We start from the raw sequence: 27481 nt of genomic DNA on the forward strand, positions 1-27481 counted from the left end.
CTTAATTTTGTATCCTGCTACTTTACCAAATTAATTGATTAGCTTTAGTAGTTTTCTGGTAGCATCTTTAGGATTCTGTATGTATAATATCATATCATCTGCAAACAGTGACAGTTTTACTTCTTCTTTTCCGATTTGGTTTCCTTTTATTTCTTTTTCTTCTCTGATTGCTGTGGCTAAAACTTCCAAAACTATGTTGAATAATAGTGGTGAGAGTGGGCATCCTTGTCTTGTTCCTGATCTTAGTGGAAATGGTTTCAGTTTTTCACCATTGAGAATGATGTTGGCTGTGGATTTGTCATACGTGGGCTTTATTATGTTGAGGTAAGTTCCCTCTATGCCTACTTTCTGGAGAGTTTTTATCATAAATGGATGTTGAATTTTGTCAAAGTTTTTTTCTGCATCTATTGAGATAATCATATGGTTTTTTCCCTTCAATTTGTTAATATGGTGTATCGCATTGATTTGCGTATACTGAAATATCCTTGCATTCTTGGGATAAACCCCACTTGATCATGGTGTATGATCCTTTCAATGTGCTGTTTGATTCTGTTTGCTCGTATTTTGTTGAGGATTTTTGCACCTGTGTTCATCAGTGTTATTGGTCTGTAGTTTTCTTTTTTTGTGATCTCTTTCTCTGGTTTTGCTATCAGGGTGATGGTGGCCTTGTAGAATGAGTTTGGGAGTGTTCCTCCCTCTGCTATATTTTGGAAGAGTTTGAGAAGGATAGGTGTTATCTCTTCTCTAAATGTTTGATAGAATTCTCCTGTGAAGCCATCTTGTCCTGGTCTTTTGTTTGTTGGAAGGTTTTTAATCACAGTCTCAATTTCAGTGCTTCTGATTGGTCTGTTTATATTTTCTGTTTCTTCCTGGTTCAGTCTCAGAAGATTGTGCTCTTCTAAGAATTTGTCCATTTCTTCCAGGTTGTCGTTTTATTGGCATAGAGTTACTTGTAGTAATCCCTTGTGATTCTTTGTATTTCTGCATTTTCAGTTGTTAGTTCTTCTTTTTCATTTCTAATTCTGTTGTTTTCAGTCGTCTCCCTTTTTTTCTTGATGAGTCTGGGTAGTGGTTTATTAATTTTGCTTATCTTCTCAAAGAACCAGCTTTTAGTTTTATTGATCTTTGCTACTGTTTCCTTCATTTCTTTTTCATTTATTTCTGATTTGATCTTTATGATTTCTTTCCTTCTGCTAACTTTGTGGGTTTTTTGTTCTTCTTTTTCTAACTGCTTTAGGTGTAAGGTTAGGTTGTTTATTTTTTTTGATTCTTGAGGTAGGATTGCATTGCTATAAACTTCCCTCTTAGAACTGCCTTTGCTGAGTCCCATAGGTTTTGGGATGCCGTGTTTTTATTGACATTTGTTTCTAGGTGGCTTTTGATTTCCTCTTTGGTTTCATCAGTGATCTCTTGGTAATTTAGTAACGTATTGTTTGGCCTCCATATGTTTGTATTTTTTACAGTTTTTTTCTTGTAATTGATATCTAGTCTCATAGCATTGTGGTCAGAAAAGATACTTGATACGATCTCAGTTTTCTTAAAATTACCAAAACTTGATTTGTGACCCAATATATGCTCTATCGTGGAGAATGTTCCATGAGCACTTGACGAGAAAGTGTATTCTGTTGTTTTTGGATGGAATGTCCTATAAATTTCAGTTAAGTCCATCTTGTTTAATGTGTCATTTAAAGCTTGTGTTTCCTTATTTATTTTCATTTTGGATGGTCTGTCCGTTGGTGAAAGTGGGGTGTTACAGTCCCCTACTATGATTGTGTTACTGTTGATTTCCCCTTTTATAGCTATTAGTATTTGCCTTATGTATTGAGGTGCTCCTATGTTGGGTGCATAAATATTTACAATTGTTGTATCTTCTTCTTGGATTGATCCCTTGATCATTATGCACTGTCCCTCTTTGTCTCTTGTAATAGTCTTTATTTTAAAGTCTATTTTGTCTGATATGAGAATTGGTACTCCAGCTTTCTTTTGATTTCCATTTGCATGGAATATCTTTTTCCATCCCCTCACTTTCAGTGTGTATGTGTCCCTAGGTCAGAAGTGGGTCTCTTGTAGACAGCATATATACAGGTCTTGTTTTTGTATCCATTCAGCCAGTCTGTGTCTTTTGGTTGGAGCATTTAATCCATTTACATTTAACGTAATGATTGATATGTATGTTCCTATTACCATTTTCTTAATTGTTTTTGGTTTGTTTTTGTAGGTCTTTTCCTTCTCTTGTGTTTCCTGCCTGGAGAAGTTCCTTTAGCATTTGTTTTAAAGCTGGTTTGGTGGTGCTGTATTCTCTTAACTTTTGCTTGTCTGTAATGGTTTTAATTTCTCCATCAAATCTGAATGAGGTCCTTGCTGGCTAGAATAATCTTGGTTGTAGTTTTTTCCCTTTCATCACCTTAAAAATGTCCTGCCACTCCCTTCTGGCTTGCAGAGGTTCTGCTGAAAGATCAGCTGTTAACCTTATGGGGATTCCCTTGTATGTTATTTGTTTCTTTTCCCTTGCTGCTTTTAATATTTTTTCTTTGTATTTAATTTTTGATAGTTTTATTAATATGTGTCTTGGTGTGTTTTTCCTTGGATTTATCCTATATGGGACTTTCTGCACTTCCTGCCTTGATTGACTATTTCCTTTCCCATATTAGGGAAGTTTTCAACTATAATGTCTTAAAATATTTTCTCAGTCCCTTTCTTTTTCTCTTCTTCTGGGACCCCTATAATTCCAATGTTGGTGCATTTAATGCTGTCCCAGAGGTCTCTGATCCTCAATTCTTTTCAATCTTTTCTTAATTTCCACTATTTTTGTCTTCCAGGTCACTTATCCATTCTTCTGCCTCAGTTATTCTGCTATTGATCCCTTCTAGAGAAATTTTAATTTCATTTATTGTGTTGTTCATCTCTGTTTGTTTGCTCTTTAGTTCTTCTAGGTCCTTGTTAAACTTTTTTTGTATTTTCTCCATTCTATTTCCAAGATTTTGGATCATCTTTACTATCATTACTCTGAATTCTTTTTCAAGTAGATTGCCTATTTCCTCTTCATTTGTTTGGTCTGGTGAGTTTTCATCTTGCTCCTTCATGTGCTGCATATTCCTGCGTCTTCCCATTTTTCTTAACTTACTGTGTTTGGGGGTCTCCTTTTCACAGGCTGCAGGTTTGTAGTTCCTGTTGTTTTTGGTGTCTGCCTACTTTGGGTATGTTTGGTTCAGTAGGTTGTGTAGGCTTCCTGGTGGAGGGAACTGGTGCCTGTGTTCTGGTGGATGAGGCTGGAGTTTGTCTTTCTGGTGGGCAGTACCACGTCCAGTGGTGTGTTTTGGTGTGCCTGTGAACTTAGTATGATTTTAGGCAGCCTCTCTGCTAATGGGTGGGGTTGTGTTCCTGTCTTGCTAGTTTGGTATGGGGTGTCCAGTGCTGGAGCTTGCTGGCCACTGGGTAGAGCTGGGTCTAAGCATTGAGTCAGAGATCTCTCGGGAGAGCTCTCGCCAATTTATATTATGTGGGACCAAAAGGTCTCTGGTGGTCCAATGTCCTGAACTCGGCTCTCCCACCTCAGAAGTTCAGGTCTGACACCCAGCTGGAGCACCAAGACCCTGTCAGCCACACGACTCAGTCCGCCGTCATGTCACGAAGTTGCCTGAGGTCCAGGCGTCCTGTCAGTGTCTCCTCTCCTTGGGTCCCGGAGATGCCTTAGGGGCCACCTCCTGTGAGGGGCTTCTAGGTCAGGTGCAGTCACCTGAGGGCTGGGCGTCGCATCTGAGTGATGCAGGACGCTGAGCACTCGCCTTTTCTGCTCCAGAGTGTTCGGCTGGCGAGGCCCAGGTTACTGCTTCCACCCAGGTTTACATGTGGGCATCAGGTTTACAACTTCAAGATTCTCCAAACTTTTTTCTTTTCCTCTGTTCTCAGTCTAGTTCCACTTGCTCATAGGGGGCCGCGTTCAGAGGCCTCACCCCCTGCACTTCAGACCAGAGTTTCTCTTGGGCACAAAAGCATTTCTTTCCAGTCCTTGCATATTGGCTCTATTAGGTCACTCTTCTGATGCTCAGCAAGGCTGCTCACTGCTCCAGTCGGCAGCTCATTCCAGCCATTTTTATAAGATGCAATGCTAGAGAGAAAAACCTTTTAATTTCTATGCATATAGTTTACCTAGTACTTTTTACTCTGCCACTTTCTTATTCTCTTATCTGTTTCCTGAGACACAGATCTTTTAAGTTAGGCTGGAAGCAAGAGAGTCAAATTGAAATGTGATTTTCACTGTTAGGGTTTGTGCACAGCAACAGAAAACAGTTCTGTACATTGAACCATAACAGGCCTGGGGTGAGAAATGATTCTCAGAGTCCAAAGATTTTGGCTTCTCCCATGAACGTTACTGAATAAGACTTGTCAACTGTGCCTCTTTTCTTAATCCCTAAATTACCTGCTCAAGTATATTACAAATCTCCTAGCTCCTTCACTTCCTTGATACTAATAATTATTTTTCAGCTTTTCCTTGTTAATTAGCCCAAACACTTTAAGAATCAAGAGTGAAAATGCTTTATGTATTTATTGATGGTATTTTGACTATTTTAGAGTAGACAAGGCACAGCTGTTTCAGTATATTTCTTTTGAATCATACTTTCTGTAACTAAGATAAAGTCCCAAATTCTTTTAAATGTTCTAAACTGAAATGTTTGTTTGGGGGTTCAAATCCTCTATCTGCCCTTCACACACACACACAAGCCCATAAGATTCTTGAGTTTGAGCTATTTGAAGGGAAAATTATTTAAAAATCTTCCATCTCTTTTTTATCTAAAGACCCTTTAAGGGTGTGAGAGATTGCTTTAGGGCTGCCCATACTCCATGTGCCCATACTCCATGTGCTCTGTCAGAAACTGTTTTCTTTAAAGTAATTCACATTTAAAAACAGCTGTTATGTGGTTAGAAGTAGCTCTGTAGCAAAACAATGAGCAACAATGTTCATCAAGTTAAAAATTATAAATGAGAATTTTATCCCTTAGGTAGTATCATAAAATATTCACTTTGAAATCAGAAATATGTACATCTATCACTTCCTTATTTAATGACGTTATAATATCTTGGTGCTTCATTTCCCCCTTAAGATTGTTTTGAGAAAAAGATATCATCTTTAAAGTATCCAACAAGAATTATGTTCTTAAAAAAACTAGTTCCCTTCTGATTTCCAGCTGAGCTCTTATAAGGACACTGGTTGCTAACTCTTTAATAGTTCCTCTCATCCTGAGAATATTTTTTTTATAGAAGTTGTTTCCAAATAATGGATTGTATTTATTACAGAGTAACATCATTTGCTTTCTACTATTCATGAATAACCTAAATTAATTTGGTTAAAAATGAAATTTTAAAAATCAGATAATATAATTAAGGTGGCTGCATAACTATTTTGCAGGGTTTTTTTTTTTATATTCTCAAATGTCATGATTGATTAGAATTAATCTACAGAAAAAAAAAACACTAGAAACATTACAAATATATTAGCCATTAGTTGGCTTCTTGAGATTATCTCAAGTAGCTTAAGTCAATAAAATCTTAAGAATTACAATTGCCTATCAAATGCAAAACAAAATAACAACACCACCAATGGGCATATGTGTTTTTCATTGTTTATCTCTTCTTAACATAGCCAAATCATTAAGTCTTATTCTCAGATTTGCAGAGGAAGTTTTGCTTTGTTTCTTCCCTCAATTCTTAAAGTTTCTCATTATTTGGCAGCTCCTAACTGAATTCATTTTACTAGTAATAATCCTAAACCTGCCTTTCTAGTCACTTTCCTGTCCTTAGCTCCTTGACCACAAGCTATCAGTATCAGTCTTCCTGAGTGCAACTTTTAAAATGAGAACTATTTCAGTTTGGTCAGAATGGTTTTGGATTACACAAAGAACATTTTAAAAGACATCAAAAATTGAGTAAGATTAGATTCAATTTCATTTTAAATATCATCTAGTGGCTCCATAACATTCGTTTATGATAAACAATAATGTCATAAACAAATGAACACTAGATTGAGGCAATTCATGAGAAATTTATACAACTATCTTAAAATACAAAATGAAAGAGATTCAAATTATTGTGTAACTCTATTCCATTTCCCCTGTTATTATAATGTATTTTTATTGTTCCTTGAGGCAAATCTGTGATGATTTTCTTTTTAAAGATTCACTCCTACTGAACAATGTTCTCTGTATCACCATTTAATGTTGCTATTCTGTTAAGAATTAAGTCTCTTTATGTTTCAGTTCAAAGTAATCCCTGACTCTTCTGTGCACTTTAATTTGGTTGTTATCAACTGACTAACTATCAAAGAGAAACACCAATTTCAATACTACAGTAGGGGGGAGATTGGTTCAAGATGGCGGAGAAGAAGGACGTGCTCTCACTCCCTCTTACAAGAACACCAGAATCACAACTAACTGCTGAACAATCATCGACAGGAAGACACTGGAACTCACCAAAAAGATACCCCACATCCAAACAAAGGAGAAGCCACAATGAGACGGTAGGAGGGGCACAACCACAATAAAATCAAATCCCATAACTGCTGGGTGGGTGACTCACAAAATGGAGAACAATTATACCACAGAAGTCCATCCACTGGAGTGAAAGTTCTGAGCCCCACGTCAGGCTTCCCAACCTGGGGGTCTGGCAACAGGAGGAGGAATTCCTACAGTATCAGACTTTGAAGGCTAGTGGGATTTGATTGCAGGACTTCGACAGGACAGGGGGAAATAGAGACTCCACTCTTGGAGGGTACACACAAAGTAGTGTGCTCATCAGGACCCAGGGAAAGGAGCAGTGACCCCAGGGGAGACTGAACCAGACCTACCTGCTAGTGTTGGAAAGTCTCCTGCAGAGGTGGGGGGTGACTGTGTGTCACCATGATGACAAGGACACTGGCAGCAGAAGTTCTGGGAAGTACTGCTTGGCGTGAGCCCTCCCAGAGTCTGCCATTAGCCCCAACAAAGAGCCAGGTTAGGCTCCAGTGTTGGGTCACCTCAGGCCAAACAACCAACAGGGAGGGAACCCAACCCCACCCATCAGCAGACAAGTGGATTAAAGTTTTAATGAGCTCTGCCCACCAAAGCAACAACCAGCTCTACCCACCACCAGTCCCTCCCATCGGGAAACTGGCACAAGCCTCTTAGATAGCCTCATCCACCAGAGGGCAGACAGCAGAAGCAAGAAGAACTAGAATCCTGCAGCCTGTGGAACAAAAACCACATTCACAGAAAGATAGACAATATGAAAAGGCAGAGGGCTACGTACCAGATGAAGAAACAAGATAAAACCCCAGAAAAACAACTAAATGAAGTGGAGATAGGCCACCTTCCAGAAAAAGAATTCAGAATAATGATACTGAAGATGATCCAGGACCTTGGAAAAAGAATGGAGGCAAAGATCGAGAAGATGCAAGAAATGTTTAACAAAGATCTAGAAGAATTAAAGAACAAACAAACAGAGATGAACAACACAATAACTGAAATGAAAAATATATGAGAAAGAATTGATAGCAGAATAACTGAGGCAGAAGAACGGATAAGTGACCTGGAAGACAGAAAGGTGGAATTCACTGCTGCAGAACAGAATAAAGACAAAAGAATGAAAAGAAATGAAGACAGCCTAAGAGACCTCTGAGACAACATTAAACACAACAACATTCGCATTATAGGGGTCCCAGATGAAGAAGAGAGAGCGAAAGGGCCCAAGAAAATATTTGAAGAGATTATAGTTGAAAACTTCCCTAAAATGGGTAAGGAAATAGCCACCCAATCCAGGAAGCACAGAGAGTCCCATACAAGATAAACCCAAGGAGAAACATGCTGAGACACATAGTAATCAAATTGGTAAAAATTAAAGACAAAGAAAAATTATTGAAAGCAGCAAGGGAAAAATGACAAATGACACACAAGGAAACTCCCATAAGTTTAACAGCTGATTTCTCAGCAGAAGCTCTACAAGCAAGAAGGGAGTGGCATGATATACTTAAAGTAATGAAAAGGAAGAACCTACAACCAAGATTACTCTACCCGGCAAGGATCTCATTCAGATTCGATGGAGAAACTAAAAGCTTTACAGAGAAGCAAACGATAAGAGAATTCAGCACCACCAAACCAGCTCTACAACAAGTGCTAAAGGAACTTCTCTAAGTGGTAAACGCAGGAGAAGAAAAGGACCTACAAAAACAAACTTAAAACAGTTAAGAAAATGGTCATAGGAACATACATATCGATAATTACCTTAAACGTGAATGGATTAAATGCTCCAACCAAAAGACACAGGCTTGCTGAATGGATACAAAAACAAGACCCATATATATGCTGTCTACAAGAGACCCACTTCAGACCTAGGGACACAGACTGAAAGTGAGGGGATAGAAAAAGATATTCCATGCAAATGGAAATCAAAAGAAAGCTGGAGTAGCAATACTCATATCTGATAAAATAGACCTTAAAATAAAGATGTTACAAGAGTCAAGAAAGGACATTACATAATGATCAAGGGATCAAACCAAGAAGAAGATATAACAATTATAAATATATATGCACCCAACATAGGAACACCTCATTACATAAGGCAACTGCTAACTGCTGTAAAAGAGAAAATTGACAGTAACACAAAAATAGTGGGGGGCATTAACACCTCACTTACACCAATGGACAGGTTATCCAAAATGAAAATAAATAAGGAAGCAGAAGCCTTAAATGACACAATAGACCAGGTAGATTTAATTGATATTTATAAGACATTCCATCCAAAAACAGCAGATTACACTTTCTTCTCAAGTGCACACGGAACGTTCTCCAAGATAGATCACATCTTGGGTCACAAATCAAGCCTCAGTAAATTTAAGAAAATTGAAATCATATCAAGCATCTTTTCTGACCACAATGCTATGAGATTAAAAATCAATTACAGGGAAAAAACCGTAAAAACCACAAACACATGGAGGCTAAACAATACGTTACTAAATAACCAAGAGATTATTGAAGAAATCAAAGAGGAAATCAAAACATACCTAGAAACAAATGACAATGAAAACACAACAATCCAAAACCTATGGGATGCAGCAAAAGCAGTTCTAAGAGGGAAGTTTATAGCTATACAAGCCTACCTCAAGAAACAAGAAAAATCTCAAATAAACAATCTAACCTTACACCTAAAGGAACTAGAGAAAGAAGAACAAACAAAACCCAAGGTTAGCAGAAGGAAAGAAATCATAAAGATCAGAGCAGAAATAAATGAAATAGAAACAAAGAAAACAATAGCAAAGATCAATAAAACTAAAAGCTGGTTCTTTGAGAAGATAAACAAAATTGATAAACCATTAGCCAGACTCATCAAGAAAAAGAGGGAGAGGACTCAAATCAATAAAATTAGAAATGAGAAAGGAGAAATCACAACTGACACTGCAGAAATACAAAAGATTATAAGAGATTACTACAAGCAACTCTGTGCCAATAAAATGGACAACCTGGAAGAAATGGACAAATTCTTAGAAAGGTATAACCTTCCAAGACTGAACCAGGAAGAAATAGAAAATATGAGCAGACCAATCACAAGTAATGAAATTGAAACTGTTATTAAAAATCTTCCAACAAACAGAAGTCCAAGACCAGATGGCTTCACAGGCGAATTCTATCAAACATTTAGAGAAGAGCTAACACCCATCCTTCTCAAACTCTTCCAAAAAATGGGCAGAAGACCTAAATAGACATTTCTCCAAAGAAGACATACAGATGGCCAAGAAGCACATGAAAAGCTGCTCAACATCACTAGTTATTAGAGAAATGCAAATCAATACTACAATGAGGTATCACCTCACACCAGTTAGAATGGGCATCATCAGAAAATCTACAAACAACAAATGCTGGAGAGGTTGTGAGAAAAGGGAACCCTCTTGCACTGTTGGTGGGAATGTAAATTGATACAGCCACTATGGAGAACAGTATGGAGGTTCCTTAAAAAACTAAAAATAGAATTACCATATGACCCAGCCTTCCCACTCCTAGGCATATACCCAGAGAAAACCGTAATTCAAAAAGACACATGCACCCCAATGGTCATTGCTTCATTATTTACAATAGCCAGATCATGGAATCAACCTAAATGCCCATCGACAGACCAATGGATAAAGAAGTAGTGTATATATATACAATGGAATATTACTCAACCATAAAAAGGAACGAAGTTGTGTCATTTGTAGAGACGTGTATGAATCTAGAGACTGTCATACAGAGTGAAGTAAGTCAGAAAGAGAAAAACAAATATCGCATATTATCGCATATATGTGGAACCTAGAAAAATGGTACAGATGAACCGGTTTGCAGGGCAGAAATAGAGACACAGGTGTAGAGAACAAACGTATGGACACCAAGGGGGGAAGCGGTGGGGGGTGGGGGTGGTGGTGTGATGAATTGGGCGATTGGGATTGACATGTATACACTGATGTGTATAAAATGGATGACTAATAGGAACCTGCTGTATTAAAAAAAACTCCTAAAAAAAAAAAATATATATATATACTACAATAGACTGACTACCAACCAATCAAATAATGGATTCACAATGCATAATTGCCTGATCATTTATTTAAAGGACATAGTGTATTCCTATACCTTTACTACTCTAAATCACATTATTGGAAAAGTTATTTTTAGACAAATACAATATATTCCAGGTTGCAAAATAAAAAGTAAGATAAACTTATGAAATCCATTCATTTTACTAAGTCTTGCTTAATAGGATGTAACAGTGGTACAAATCTAAAAATATTTCATTTGTCTTTCTTAAATAGCATTAAATTATACACTTTATTTTGACTACTTATGTGCCATGTTTATAATCATATTGGAGATTTTATAATGAAATAAAGTTCCTAATTTTTAAATGTTTCTTTCAATTTGTTTTAACCAGGTTTTGAGTTTTATTTGTTTTAGTTTTGTTTTTTTTTGAGGAATAATTTAGTTTAATCTTGTAATACTGGAAAAGACTGGTAGGTATGATAAAGTGATTATCTGAAAATTGGTAGACATTTCAACTGATAATTATTTTTAAAAGTGTACTGAATATAACTAGTCGCCAAAAAATGTGTTGGAAGATATATTCTAAAAGGTGAAAATGCATGGTTAGTACTGAAGTATCCAAGTATATTGAATGCTTTTTTGATAAAGTTGGTAACAGCCCTAGAGAAAAGAAACTAAGTGGGCAAGTCAATCCAAAGACATGCAAGAGTGAGGATGAGAGAAATCAGAAGCTCATAAAGTAAGGCACACACACAACAACCAAAATGCTCTTAATATCATGTGGCAGAACAATGAGGGAAATCACAGATTCAAGTAATATCACAGCAGGGCAAAGCAAGAACCCAGATTAAGGCACTGGTAAGAAAACCAGTGAAAATTCAGTCCAAGAGTCTTTATTTACTTACGTAACGAAAGTAGCTAGTATTGTTTTCTTTAAAATACGTGCATTCATTCTTTCATTATCCAATAAATATTTACTGAGTGTCTGCTATATGCAAAACATCAACAAAAACAGAAACTGTCTGAACTCATGGAGCTTATAGACTCTTAAAGGAGACAGCCGTCAAACAAGCAAACAACTGTGATTAGTGTCACAAAAGGCACAATAAATTGTGGCAATATAGTAAAACTAACCTACATTGTGAGGTCAGGGAAGGGCTTCCTGTGGACCAATTTAAGCTGAAAGCTGAAATATGTATAGGAAAACCTTGGTGAAAGCAGGAAAAGAATGTCCTGGGCTGCAGTGTCATTATGGGAAGTGAGTAAGATGCTCAACTGTTCATGATTCCACGTAGTTTTTTTTCCACAACTAAGATTTCTGATCCAGATTCAGACTGTGGTATACTCTTGAAGTGCAAGGAAGGAATACAAAATTTTATTTTATTATGAATATGTTATACATGTTAAAAGTAGCTCTGAGTTGAATACAGTTTATAAAATAATTGTATCTTTTAAAAAAATTGAAAACAATAGCAGCAACAACAGCCAAAAATCTAAATAAAATTTGTATAAAATATTTAATGGCCAAAAGAGATTTATCAAAAATCAAAATAAAACACAACTATATGAAGCAGAGGTCAGATTTGAAGTATACTGTTAAGATGAAATTCTGATGATCTGATTGAAGATAAATATAGTAATCACATAGTTTTCCATAGAAATGAGGAAAGCAAAAGAAAGATGACTCCAAAAACATGCTTGGTTAATGAAAAGGCCATTTATTTACTGAAGATAATCTGTAACATTTGAAAGAAATCTTACTTGCGAACAACAAGTATGTACTCATACTTTTTAAATGAAAATTGTCCATAGGAATAAGAGCTTATAACTTTGGTATTCTTAAATGGTGGGGCCTTAAATGATATATAAGATATTAGAAAAACTTAAGAAAATTGTATATAAAGCTGATAAAAATTATAAATAATAAGTTAAATAGCAATCTAAAGTGTTATTTTCCTATACAGTGTTATTCTAATAAATATATTTTCACATATGTCTCTTAACCTTAGATTTCAGACTGAACTGAATTATGATGTTCTGGAAGTTCATGATGGGCCAAATCTTCTGTCACCCTTGCTTGGATCTTACAATGGCACACAGGTGCCCCAGTTTCTATTTAGTAGCAGTAATTTTATATACCTTCTATTTACAACAGACAATAGCCGTTCTAATAATGGTTTCAAGATTCATTATGAAAGTAAGTAATGCCAACATGTTTTTTGATCTCCTTATTCTGTTTTCCATACTTTTGGTATTACCATTGTATCATTAAGAGAACTAGGAGATTTATTAAAGAAAGGAAAATCAAAGCTTTCCTTGACCTATGAGAATGCTAATAGGTTACAAGGTGTGTGTTTTAGTAAATTCTGTACTAGATTTTTTCCAACAATATCTATGTAATATCATTATGAAGGGAAATACTAAGGAAATGTCAGAAATAGCAAATAAAAAATCTTAAAAAATGAGTTCACATAATAGTTATTTGTGCTGAAAAGCCAACAATAGGCAGTAAATGGCAGTCTAAGATGTATATGAACATTGACAAATTCTTTTAGCATTTACTTCATAAATGCAATCATACTTTTATATTTTATTCATACTCATTGCATACATTTCCATTAAAAATATTCAATTTTATTATTTTGTATGAAATATTGAAAATTATATTAACAGTGAAAAGTAAAATATATACTCATATATATGCAGCTATGGCTTACATAACTAGCCAAAGGCTATATATTAAAACAGGCTCTAATTCACAGTGTTGGAATCAGTTTAGAATAATTTCACTTAAAATACTTTAGTTTTTTTTAAAAAGTCTAAAATATGTCTGATTTTTTTTTTTAATTGATGCTGGTATATGCATAGAAACGAGTCTCTGTTTTGTTTATAAACATCTGACATATTTAAACAAATGTGGTTGTATTGTATACGATGCATGGTTGCATACATATATATAAACTCACATATGCACACATTTTCATCTAAAAATACATTGCCATATATCTTTTCATGAAAAACAGTTTTGGTGAATGTATCTAACAGTACATTTAAGATTACTGCAAGATATCTTTATATCAGTTTCAGATAGATATTATATCACTTCTTTTTATATTCAAGTCTCCTATGCCCCCTTCCCCCTCAGGAAAAAATTTCAGCATTTAAAATTTGTAACTTTATATTCCATGTAGGGTGTCTCTCTTCAGTAAATCTGGTTGGGCGCATGGGTTTTTTAAATCATTAATATATATTTATAGCTATTTTCTTTTTAACCTTATCCACAATATTATTTAATTATATTAACTTCGCTTTATTTAGAGCTTTGTGGTGTGGAAGTATATTTCCTAAACATTATTGTAAAATGCAATGAGAGGATTAACACATACTTGGGAATTCAAACGAATTTAAAGGACTTTAACTGAGATCTTTAACGTTTATTAAAGATGAGTCAGAGTAGTCATTTTTAAAAATCCATTTCAAAATTAATTTTCACTAGCAATTAATTTGTATCAATATGCTAGAATGGGCAGACACCTTTTTCGTTTTGTCCATTGTTCTATCCTATGCCCGATGTATCACATTCAGTCCCACTTCAACCAAGGTATGTGGTCGTAATCATGTTCTCAGACACAGGATTATTTTAAGGATTAAGTTAAACCATCATGCAAAGTGTTATTAAAAGTGTGGGGATTTTCAATAAACTGACCCAACAGATTTAGTTCAGATTCTTGCTAAAACTGAACTAAGTGGGCCAAGGACAGAGCCCAAGACCTAATCATAAGAAGGACTTGGAGGAGCCTAACAAGTTTATTTAAGGCAGAGTCTTTATTACAGACAGCAAGTTTGTCACTTATAGGCCCTTGGTGAAATAGTCCAAGTTATTATTGAGGGCCAGTGCCTAAATGGCAGAGTGGAGGCTAAGAAATGCTGAGGTTGATGAGAGGCGCAACTGACGTTGATTTTGGTCAAATCTGGCCAGGAGGCAGTGATTTTCAATTTAAATTTGTTTACAAAAGATCATTTTCTTTCATTTTTATTCCAATTAGTCTTCTGGTTTACTTAGTAACATCTCAAACCCTTTCTTACCAAGAAAACAAATAAAACACTTTTTCTGTTGACACTTTCTTAATAAGTTTCTCAAGTTGAAGGGAACCAAACTATCTTCTTTAAATGAACCATTCACATGCCTCAAAATCAGCAGAGTAAAACTTTAATTATTATACTACTTAAAACATTAAAAATATATTTGTTTGGTGAATCTCTATTTTTATTTTAACAGAATCCATTAAAAGAGAAAACTCGATTTCTCCAGTTGAACCAAAATTTTATGGGAAGGATTTCTTGCAGTGCTACCAGTGATTGCACTCTAGAATTTTATTTTATTCCCTGTCTTGGGCACTTTTACCCCTTATGTCTTCCTCTCAAAACAGGAAGATTACAAAAACTGTACCAATAAGATAAGATTATTTATTGTTTATAAAACACATTAAAATAATAAAAATAACACAGAATAGACTTTCCTTTTTTTGTTTTAGTACAGTCCCCCAACCACAAGGGGGTTTATTATATTGTATTTCTTGAAATACAGACATAATCATGTTTCTTGGATATCTAAATATTACATAAAACAAGACAATGATAAATGGATGCAGAACAAATCCATAGACACAGATACCAATCTCTGAAGACATATTTAGAGCCTCCAAAAGCAATCAAATGGAGTTTTAATGATAAAACTAATTTCATAGAATTATTTTAATGACCAAATGAAGCAAATTTTGCAAACATTTTAGAGTTGAACCTGGAATATAATAAGTTCAAACATTAATTATTGCTATGATTATTAATGTACATGTGTGTATATGTATATAATTTATAATACAAAGTTTGATAGATAATTGTACATTTTCATCAAGTTTTTATATAACTAATGGCCTGATTTTTTGGTCCTTGTGGGTAGGAAATATCAAAAAATTTGTTAAATAAACTGCTAGTTTTTAAAATAAAGCTATGGGCACATTAATTTATTTGTAAAAATTACCACTCACAATTGTTTGAAGGAATGAGAATCAATTTCAGCAATTTGACTCTCATCAAGCTTACTCTTTTTCATATTCCCTTTGTTTTCCAGGTGTTACAGTGAACACCTATTCTTGCTTGGACCCTGGCATACCTGTACATGGTCGTCGCTATGGTCATGATTTCTCCATCGGATCTACTGTTTCATTTAGTTGTGACCCAGGATACAGGCTGAGCCATGAAGAGCCCCTTCTATGTGAGAAAAACCACTGGTGGAGTCATCCACTTCCAACATGTGATGGTAAGAATTCATTCAATGTGCAAAATAAACTGATTTATAAACCAAAAAGAAATCAACATAATCTTGTAAAATGTGAGGCTGAACATAAATATAAATATTTCATATGTTTAAAAGAATATCTTGAAGTCTGACAATTTTATGTTATCAAACCATTAATAAAGAAACAAAAGAATGAATATTGATAATCAGCCAAACTTATCCCATGCCTAAGGATGCTATATGTATTTTTAAAATGTGTTGAGGTAACCATTTTAGGAGCCCATTGTGTGCTTCGGGTCCTTGAAAAAATAGCATTGAAAGTGTCATATTGGTGTCAGATGAATGCAATGAAGAGATAGAACATTTACCTCCTGCCTGAAAGGCAACATGTACTAGTCCAAATTTTACCTAGCTACGCAGCACTGTGGCAATGTAGCAGACTGCCCTGTGGTGGCAAGTTCCTGGCTATAGAAAATATTATACCAGTGTCCTTACCTCTTCTTTGTTTCTGTGGAGACTAAGTCAGCAATCCTTCATTTTTCAGAAAACACATATGAAAATACAGTGAAAGAAGCTGCTTTCCTTTGATTGGGAAGTGCTTGCACACTTGCTTTATAAAAACACACACAATGTAAATCTATTCATTATTTAGTTCTGGGCTTTAATTTTTATTTATAACACTATTCCTAACTTATATTCTTATTCTTTTGCCAAGTGGAAGATTACATTTGTCATTTCATAATTAAATTTTCAAATACTGTCAGTGCCATCATTTTTCTGTAACAGCTTTAGGTCAATTTGTTTTTTTGCTTCTTTGTTTGTTTTTTAATTTATTTATTTAATTCATTCATTTTTGGCTGTGTTGGGTCTTCGTTGCTGCACGTGGGCTTTCTCTAGTTGCGGTGAGCAGTGGCTACTCTTTGTTGAGGTGCACAGGCTTCTCATCGTGGTGGCTTCTCTTGTTGCAGAGCATGGGCTCTAAGCGCGGGCTTCAGTAGTTGTGGCACATAGGCTCAGTAGTTGTGTCTCGTGGGCTCTAGAGTGCAGGCTCAGTAGTTGTGGCACACGGGCTTAGTTGCTCTGAGGCATGTGGGATCTTCCCGGATCAGGGTTCGAACCCATGTCACCTGCATTGGCAGGTGGATTCTTAACCACTGCACCACCAGGGAAGCCTGGTCAATTTGTTTTTATAACGAGGTTTAAAAGAATCATCAACACTTCTTCCCTGTATTTGGTACAATACCATTTGTAGTAGTCAGCATTCTTGTGGTTTTAAGTGACAGAAACCCAACTCTAACTGAATTTAAAAAATGAAGGCAGAATTTGTTGTTCAAAGTTTCAAACTTAGAAAAGGTATGGGTGGCATACTTCTCATTGCTAATTATAATCATGAATTCAAACATTTTCAAGGATATCTCCATTTTCATTTTGGCTTTTCTCTCTCTATTGGCATCATTCTCTTTAACTGCAGCCAGGCTTTTTCCATACGGGAAATTGGAGGTGGAGAATACACTCTCATGAAGATGGAAACATGTAACCTCATATTTCCAGGATCAGAGGAGAATGAGAGTTCTTCCTTGTTGTTCTAATTAGAAAAATCCCAGGAAAGGTCTCTGATCAGTCCATAATTAAACTCTAACTGTAGAAAAGGAGACGCGCACTTTATGATTGGCTTTCTCCAGGTCATGTGTCCATCCATCCTTGTTGCTGGAGACAAATGATTGTGGTGTAAAGGTACTATGTTTGTTAGGTCCTGGTGAAGCCACATGATTGGCATGAGTAAATTCACCGAAGTAAAAAGGTGTGGTGGCAATGTTATCAGAAGAAGCAGGAGAATAAAAATAATGTCCAAGTATACCAGCATGCTTAAGTATTATTAATAATAAAAGTGAGTGTATCTAGTTTTCCTGGGAGCAACATAGGCCCTCATCATCTCTTGTCAATGCAACTGCAATCAACCTTAAATTCAATATCCAACTACTTCAATCTAACCTCCTTTCTTCACACTAAGGGTATTTCATGCTCTATCCCATGTCAAAAAATGCTTAATGGCTCTCTGTTTCCTAGGAATGAAGGTCCAAATTATTAATCATGAAATTCATAATTCTTAACCGTGTGTCCTCCTCTTTTGTATCCCCATTTCATTCTGAGCATAACTGGACAAGGGCTAAATTATATTCATTTTTTGAATGTCTGAGCTTTGTATAAAGCCTCTACAATTAACTGAACTCAACTACTTATAACTAGTAAACTGATTTGATTAGGGCTTTCCTTCAGTTTAAACTTTTTCCCCAGAGGCAGCTAATCTAAACTTCCTGGGGTTAAAAGGAAGAGAAGTGAATAAACAGAATTGATTTTCCAGATCCAAGAGTATAACCTCCATTGGCCTAGATTGCCTGGATACTCAAGGTACGGCATGCCTCACTTTTATACACATCAGCTCTTATAGTTTCTTCATAGCCCATAGTTAATTGATTCACAAAGCACACTAGTCAGTGAGGGTTGGTGGTGATAATAATAATAATAGCTAACATTTAATGAGGGTTTACCATGTGCTGGTACTGCTATAGGTGCTTTAGGTATATTAACTTGTTTTATCAAAATAACTCTATGAGGTAAGTACCATTATGATCACCACTTAACAGATGAGAAAATTAAGGCAAACAGAGATTGAGTACGTTGCCCTGTGTCATCCCACTAGTTAATGGCAGAATCAGGATTGAAACTCAGGCAGCCTTGATCCAGACCCTGTGCACAAGTCTACTATTACACTGCCTCCTGCCCACATTCTCTGCAATAGTAAAGTACTAAGATTCTTTAAAATGAAGAGTACAATTATAGATTTGTTATTCTTTCCTCAGTGATACCACATGTTTAAGAATTTTGTATAAAAAATACATATAGCTGTTTAAATAGTTTATGGATATTCTGTACTCCTTGGAATATGTGACTGAAAAATAGGACTCTTTTTTTTTAATCTAACTTGTTATATGGGCAAATACTTTTAATTCAATTCTATTTTTGTATACTTAGGTTTCTGAGTAAAAAAATGATCTTACTAAATTTATCTTGTTTCATTATTGAAACCTTGAATCTTGAACCTCAAGTGAGAAATGATTCAGTTAGATTCTACGTTATTTAGTAAATTTGATACCTTATCTTTCACCGTGCATTTCTTGAGGGGTCTCTTTACTTTCCCTTTGATCTCTTAGGTCTACTCTTCAGAAAGCAACCAGAGTAATTATTTTATAAGTTAAGGCAGATCAGGGCACGCCCCTGCCCAGAATCTTCTAGCACTTAGCATCCCAAGAAGAACAAAATCCAAAAGCTTTTGCATGACCTAACTGACCCCAAGTAATCTGGGCCCTGACTGCTTCCCATGCCTCATCTCTCACAAGTTTCTCCCTCATTCATGCCACTGCACTCCAGCTACACAGGTCTCTGGCTTTTTTCAAATGTTGAGAACCCTTCCCTCACTCCTCTCATTCCATCCTTCCAACCCCCCTCTCATTTTTTCCTTCTTCCTGAAATAGGATTCATATAGTCACATGTCCTTCTTCCTAAATTCACTCAGTCTCCACTTAAAAGTCGCATCACTGACAACTCCCCATAAAAGAGTAATCCCTTTGCACATCAAAGGAAACCATAAACAAGACAAAAAGACAACCCTCAGAATGGGAGAAAATATTTGCAAATGAATCAACGGACAAAGGATTAATCTCCAAAATATATAAACAGCTCATTCAGCTCAATATTAAAGAAACAAACACCCCAATCCAAAAATGGGCAGAAGACCTAAATAGACATTTCTCCAAAGAAGACATACAGACGGCCACGAAGCACATGAAAAGATGCTCAACATCACTAATTATTAGAGAAATGCAAATCAAAACTACAATGAGGTATCACCTCACTCCTGTTAGAATGGGCATCCTCAGAAAATCTACAAACAACAAATGCTGGAGAGGGTGTGGAGAAAAGGGAGCCCTCTTGCACTGTTGATGAGAATGTAAATTGATACAGCCACTATGGAGAACAGTATGGAGGTTCCTTAAAAAACTAAAAATAGAATTACCATATGACCCAGCCTTCCCACTCCTAGGCATATACCCAGAGAAAACCGTAATTCAAAAAGACACATGCACCCGAATGTTCATTGCAGCACTATTTACAATAGCCAGGTCATGGAAGCAACCTAAATGCCCATCAACAGACGAATGGATAAAGAAGTTGTGGTGCATATATACAATGGAATATTACTCAGCCATAAAAAGGAACGAAATTGAGTCATTTGTTGAGACGTGGATGGATCTAGAGACTGTCATACAGAGTGAAGTAAGTCAGAAAGAGAAAAACAAATATTGTATATTAATGCATGTATGTGGAACTTAGAAAAATGGTACAGATGAGCCAGTTTGCAGGGCAGAAGTTGAGACACAGATGTAGAGAATGGACATATGGACAACAAGGGGGGAAAACTGCGGTGGGGTGGGGATGGTGGTGTGCTGAATTGGGCGATTAGGATTGACATGTATACACTGATGTGTATAAAATTGATGCCTAATAAGAACCTGCAGTATAAAAAAACAAAACAAAAAAAACAACTAATACTAAACTTCCTTTGGGTTATTTGTATGGAAATATGTTAATATAAATGTTTCAGACATTACATGAAATTTCTAAAAATCTTATATTTGTATTTGTATGGAAATGTGTGTGGAAATATGTTAATATAAATGTTTCAGACATTACATGAAATTTCTAAAAATCTTGTATATTCTGGTATAATGTTATAAGTAATAATCCTAGTTATTACTTTAAAATGTATATCTCAGAAATAACTAAAAAAAAAAAAAAAAAAAAGTAATCCCTGTCTTGCCATCTATATTTTCCATCATAGTATTTACCACTGTCTAACATTACGTATTTGTTGTCTGCTTTTGTTTTTGTTTTCAAAATGTAAGTTCTATATGGCAGGGACTTTGTTCACTGTTATGTCCTCAGTGCCAAGAATAGTTCAGTTCCTGTCACACAGTTGGTGCTCAGTAAATCTGAGTTTAGTGAAAGAATGAGCAGACTATTCTTTCCAGCCTTTTGGGAATACTTACTTTATTTTGATTTTGCATTTTTATTTTCTGCCCTTTGCCTTCATCAGTGTTTTTCCTTTCCACTAGAATGTCCTAGCCCTTTCCAACACTGTTTTTACCAAACTCCTAGTCAATCTTTTTTTTTGTTAATTTGTCTCCAACTTAACCTTTTTTATATATGTTTTTCTTCAAATTTTATTGAGATATAATTGACATATAGCACTGTATAAGTTTAACGTGTACAGCAATAATGAGTTGACTTACACACCTCATGAAATGATTATCACAATAAGTTTACTGAACATCCACCATCACATACAGATCAAAGTTAAAGAAATAGAAACAAAGTTTTTCCTTGTGATGAGAGCTCTTAGGATTTACTCTCTTAACAACTTCCATGTATGACATACAGCAGCGCTCATTATGTTTATAATGTTGTACCTTACAACTCAGTGACTTGATTATGCTTTCCTTGGATAAAGCATCTGGGCAAAATCTCAACTTTTCCTAGACCCTGTAGTTCTCTACTTGTTATGGGACTTTTTGCTACCTTATTGCCACCTGTTGATTCACTAAATCAATATTTGTTAATTGTATTGTGTAGGCACTAAAGAAATATTGTGGAGCATGAACAAACATTATGTGTTCTCCTTGAGCTAGTGGAGTAGATAGTAGTTATACTCATTTTCTTGTTTTCCTTATTATATTCTTGAGGTCAAGAACCATGTGTTGTTCTTTTTCCTATAACATACATTTTTAAAAGACATCTCCTAAACATAAGAGGTTAGATTTAAAACAGAACGAAACAGCATGTTTTACTAGCCACTTTGATTAGATCTCACTCTTTAATATCTCTCCAGTGTTTTTCATAGAACTGAGATTTGAATGGCTCTAGAGAAGGTCAGACAGGAAAAACCAGAATAGCATTCTGCTTTGGCCAACAAGTGTTAAGGGCAGCATATATATCAGAAGCCACGCCAAGAGATATTTTCTGTGTACTGGGGACATAAAGTTTTTATGAGTACTGCGGGTAAAGTTGAGGTCATATGCCAGATATGATTCTACCCTTCAGGAACTAGGCATTGTTAATTAAGATAGCTACCCTATTTGATAAATAGATAGGTAGACCACATGTCCTGAATTGCCTAAGACAAGCCCTGTTTTCACTCTTTCTCTTGGCACTATAATTTTCCCCTCAAATTATCCCATTTTTGTTTGATAAACAATATAGCCATCTTATTTGGGGGGAACTTTAGAACTAAAGAGATTAAATGATTATCTGTGTCACCTAAGTGATTAATGGCAGAACCCCAAATTGAACTGAATGTACTTAAACTTTATCATTTCCCTTATTTCTTCCATATTATTGAAAGATTTGAGTACATAGACTAACATAGCAAAAGAGTACATGGATTGATATTTAGGATCCAAGAATTCAAGTCTGCATGGTGCATAGAACTCAAGTAATAAATAGTCTCAGATAAGGGTAAACAGTTCAAAGTAAGGAGACCTAGAAATAAGAAAAGAACAGATTTGAGGTTAAAAACAAACAAAAAATCATAATGGGATTTGTAATAGGTAGCTATTTCCTTGAGGCATTGCAATACTCAAAGTGGTTTGATCAATAATGGTCTAAAAACAATCTGTTCTAGTTATAGACAACTTAGCAATTGCCAAGTATGTATCTCTACCAAGTGCAAGGTGTAATTTTCTGAGTTTGGGCAATTACATTCAAGGGCTTGGCTTTTGAGGAAACTTCACTATTTTAAAACTCTGATTCTTATCATGTGTCCAGGTAGTGATCATATGTGGAAAAAATCAGGGAGAAAAAAAAGCTAATAGCCAAGATTATGGTAGAGACATATACAATATATCTAATTACTCTCAGCTCATATTTTGGGGTACTGTTGTGACTTTTTTGTGCTATGATCTTTGTCCTTTTAGATGCTTTTCTTTGCCAACTGTTTGCTGTAACATAAAGTAACTGTTTTTTCATGTTTATTTTGTTGCTCCCTAAATTCTCTGCAGTGTTTCAAGGATTCATTTGTTATATAATTTGTCTATCTTCCATTCACAAGAACATATAAACCTATTGTGTCTGTTACAGAAGTGTTTGTATCCCTAAAGACATATGGCATCAGCTAGCAAGGTTATTGGGATAAATTGGAATTCCTTCAGAAGAGGGGTTATAAAGGATAAGACAGGACATCCATGGCATCCTTTTTCGATATCCTTATTCTAATGAAGTTTACTATACGAATGGTCATATGTTCTGTTGAACTGACTTAATTCTCAGCATTTCTTTAAAAAATATTCTTGGAAAATTTTTCATAATAGTTTCTATACCACTATGTATTTTACAATGTGTTTGAGTTCCATTTTCTACCTGAAAAGAAAATCTCATTTATAAAACTTCTTTTTTTATTCATCTTAATATTTAGGCCTCTCATGATTGATTCTAATAGGTTCTTTGATTTCCTCTTACACTTTCTTGGCATTAGCAGGAAGGGACCTTTTTAGAGAAGCAAGCATCATCAGATTGAGAGAATATGAAGTAATAAATTAACCAATTAAGAAATTAAGACAACTCACGCTTGCATTAGCATCTATCACTGTGCATTATATCAGTGCACATGTAGCTAAAGTTTTGTGATTGTTCAAAAAGCCAATAATATAAAGCAAATACTATTCTAAATGTTTGCAATGTAAAATGATCTCATTTAGAAAGATGAAGGATTTCATTAGGTTGATGAAAATGCTGCTGCTGCTGATGATGGCAGATTGTTTTAATCACACACAAAGCCATTGACAAATGAGAATCCATAAAATATAAATCAATTAAAGATAAGAACATAGACAAGTATATTGACACATTTAGCTTTGAGGTGCTTAAAGAGAGAGTGATTTGAAGATGAAAGTATTAAATGAATCTGAGTAAATGAATGATACCTTTTAATAATGTTTATATAGATTGATCATTTGAGGTAGAATGCCAAAAAGTCAAACATGTGAAGGACATCATAGTTCGCTACAGTATTTTTTTGTAGAAAAAATAACTTGTAATGTGGAAAAAAAAATCAGCCCTTGATTTGAGTCAACTGAAGGTCATGGACTCTGGAACTAGACTGCTTGAGTTCCCTCTGTGCCTGCTTTCTCATCTGTAAACTGTGAATAATTATAGTACTTTTCTCATAAGGTTGTTATGGGGTTAATTGAGTTAATAAAAATAAAAGTCTTCAGAGTAGTACCAGTCACATTGCAAGTTCAATATGAGTGTTCTTTTTTTTGCTAAAAACTAGTGAGTAGTTGCAATTTTATCCTAAGTTTTATTACATACAAAGTAAAGTACAAGTATTTTCATATTTTCAGTTTCATCTTTCAAAAAAAAATAAAAAAGAAGAGAAAGAGACTTAATCACATTCTTTCCCATTATTTACTGTGAAATTTTGTCAGTTGAGTCAGTTTCTTTCAAGGCCTTTATCCAATACTAATATTCTCAAATAACAGAAACTTCTACTGTGTCATAAAAATGCACTCCATATTTTGTCATCTGATTATAATCTAAGTAACAATATAAATTTTCATTAATAAATATGAGTTACTGACCATTTCTCCTAAACATTTTAATATGTTATGGTTACTGAACTTTATTCATTTATCTGCAGAATGTTCATTTAATGCCCACCTTCAACACATATGGTAGGTGCAGCTTGCAGACAGCAAATTTCTAAGAAATTATCTAAGTACAGAAAGAAGGATATTTTAAAAGTAGCTTTATTTGAAAGAGTGTTGATGTACAGAAGAGCTTTCCCTCTACAACTGGTACACACACCAAATACACACACATGCATGCACAGGAGCACATGTCTGATGTACTTTCTAAAACTTCACATTTCTCTTTTTTGTTATTTTTTGTGTTTAATTTAATTAAATAATTCAACTCTCTTAATTTTAATGCTTCTGTTCACTGATTTTTACTCTTGCTATATGAAACATACTCCTTTCAAATAGAGATTGTAGGTTTTAATCCAGTAGAGCATTTTCACTCATTACATTTCACTCAACAAATTCATAGCATGTTGTATTGTTGGGTTTTTTTGTCGGACCCTCACAATGGAGAATAAAATGAAATATAGTGTATTAGGAACAAATTATTGTATGTAAAAATAATCTAATGAAATAATAAACAGTTTTCTGTCAAGAAGCAGAATGAATCACAAGGAAAATTTTAAAAAGTTCAACTTAGCACCACCATTATCAGCAAGATACAATGGAAATGATATACCTAGCCCTTAACTTGATCACAAAAGCACAATGAGGCTTTTTTTCTTTTTTAATTGAATGAAAATTGAAAGTTTCAGTAAGAATAATCACCAATAAAGGTCTGTGCAGGCTCTAAATAGGAGCCTAGGCTTCCAGACCATGAATATTATTGTAAATGTCTTAATAATAAATGAAATTGGAAGCATAGCCTTATCTTGGTCTCAAGAAGGTGGCCTATAAAACAAATCCAAGTGAGGTACTAGTCAAGACCTTCTTTTATTCCTTGGTGAAGTAAAAGAAGTAGCAAAGGGAAGAGTGTTTTGTTTTTTGGTTGTTCTGTTTTTTTTTTGTTTTTTTGGGGGGCTGTGTTGGGTCTTCGTTGCTGCGCGTGGGCTTTCTCTAGTTGCAGTGAGTCGGGGCTACTCTTCGTTGTGGTGCACAGGCTTCTGACTGGGTGGCTTCTTTTGTTGCAGAGCACAGGCTCTAGGTGCAGGGGCTTCAGTAGTTGTGGCACGTGGGCTCAGTAGTTGTGGCTCGCGGGCTCTAGAGCGCAGGCTCAGTAGTTGGGGCACACGGGCTTAGTTACTCCACGGCATGTGGGATCTTCCCAGACCAGGACTCGAACCCGTGTCCCCTGCATTGGCAGGTGGATTCTTAACCACTGCACCACCAGGGAAGCCCCAAGAGTGATTTTTAATTGCATATATATTTATGTAAATCTAAGCCTGCTTAAATACTTCTAGGAACAGCAGACTTACTATTTCTAGTCAGGTCAGTGTAGAATAGCAGCCAGATTGCCTCAACTCTTCCTTCTCAGCGTTGCTACTTGGAAGAAATCATGGAAGACAATAAAGCCAAAACTCACTTTTCTGGTGTCCCAGGGAAGTTGAGCAAGGATCAGAGCAGATAAGGCTGTATGCTGCATTCACAGTTCTTACTGCCCTTATCCATGTTGCCCATGTCCCAGATAGTAGACATCTCCAAGTGGAATAGAATAAGGAGTCAACTTTTCTCTGCTTCCACAAGAATGTACATTCTTACCTGACTATATATCTTTTTTCCTTTAATTTTTAATAGTGGTAAAATTATCTGGCATATCATAACCACTGATGGTAGAAGGCATTGTAAACTGTCATTTATTCTAGAGTAAATGAACATTGAATCAAATTTCAATTTCTTTGACCTCAGTTCATAAACATTTATTTATTTTTATTATCTTGGAGTATTTACTTAAAAATCAATATCCTCTCAGAAACCCCTTTTTGTTCATGATATTTCCCAGAGAAATGTACAAGTGCAGAAGCAGCCTTCAAAATTTCAGTTTACTTCACTGTTTTAAAAAGAATTCTATGAAGAATGACATATATCCCTTTAGGAATCTAAAATAAATAATGTTGTATAATTAACAATTTGTTTTCTTAAAGCTTAGTAAAAGAGGGACTGCTAAAGAATTAATTACTCATGTTTAATTTACAACCAATTTATGCAAATGTTGCTTATAATTAGAAATGTGTAAGATAAGTATGTACTTCAAATGCAAATGTGGAAAGTTGAGCTAAATTCTCCTGGGGCCAGTATTAATTCTCAGATACTATTACATATCTTTTTCTTCTCTAGTGCTGCTGCAAAGGACAAAATGATTTCCTAGTATTGGAAGAGGTCTTTACACATTGCTGTTATTCCCAGGAAGTAACTTAAGCAAAAATAATCAGACTCATTCTATTTTAAGAGAGATTTGTTCAGCCTCTGCCTCTCTAACTATGCCTGATCAGATGACTGCATTTCTTTGTATTTTCAGCATTATGTGGAGGAGATGTTAGAGGGCCTAGTGGAACAATCTTATCACCTGGTTACCCGGAATTTTATCCAAATTCTCTGAATTGTACATGGACTGTTGATGTAACCCATGGAAAAGGTAATTTGCCTCAGACAATGATAATGGGCTATCTTCTGAATTTTCATTGCATCTATTTTTATTTCATTGTCCTTTACAATGTCATTTTGCACGAGCAAAAGCAGATCAGTACTAAAATATGCTAACACAAAATTCAATTTGAGTAACTGCAACAGAGGATTATATTTACTTTTCTATAGTATTATACTCATGTTTTTGTCAGAATGGTAATATGAGATATTTATTTTCTTTTGATATATTAAACTAATGTTATTTGGAATTTTCATATCAACAGAATCTCATACAGGATGGCTTTTGTCTCTGGCACAGTGGGTTGATTTCAAAAGTTCAAAGGGGAATAGGAAGATACTCTGAAGTGCTGAACCAATTGTAAAGCAAA

At 35.2% G+C, this 27481-nt stretch overlaps 1 protein-coding gene across 3 annotated transcripts in view; it reads left to right on the top strand.

The window, feature by feature from the left end:
- The window catches only part of CSMD3 (CUB and Sushi multiple domains 3), a 1183499-nt gene that overhangs the window by 746478 nt on the left and 409540 nt on the right, over nt 1-27481 (top strand). For all 3 annotated transcript variants that reach the window (XM_007188796.2, XM_007188797.2, XM_028168178.2), the window contains 3 exons: nt 12548-12735; nt 15670-15858; nt 26986-27102. In XM_007188796.2, the coding sequence (XP_007188858.2) occupies nt 12548-12735; nt 15670-15858; nt 26986-27102 (494 nt within the window). The remainder of the gene's footprint in view (nt 1-12547; nt 12736-15669; nt 15859-26985; nt 27103-27481) is intronic.

The sequence above is a fragment of the Balaenoptera acutorostrata genome, chromosome 17, assembly GCF_949987535.1.
Source record: "Balaenoptera acutorostrata chromosome 17, mBalAcu1.1, whole genome shotgun sequence".
In the NCBI taxonomy this organism is placed as follows: domain Eukaryota; kingdom Metazoa; phylum Chordata; class Mammalia; order Artiodactyla; family Balaenopteridae; genus Balaenoptera; species Balaenoptera acutorostrata.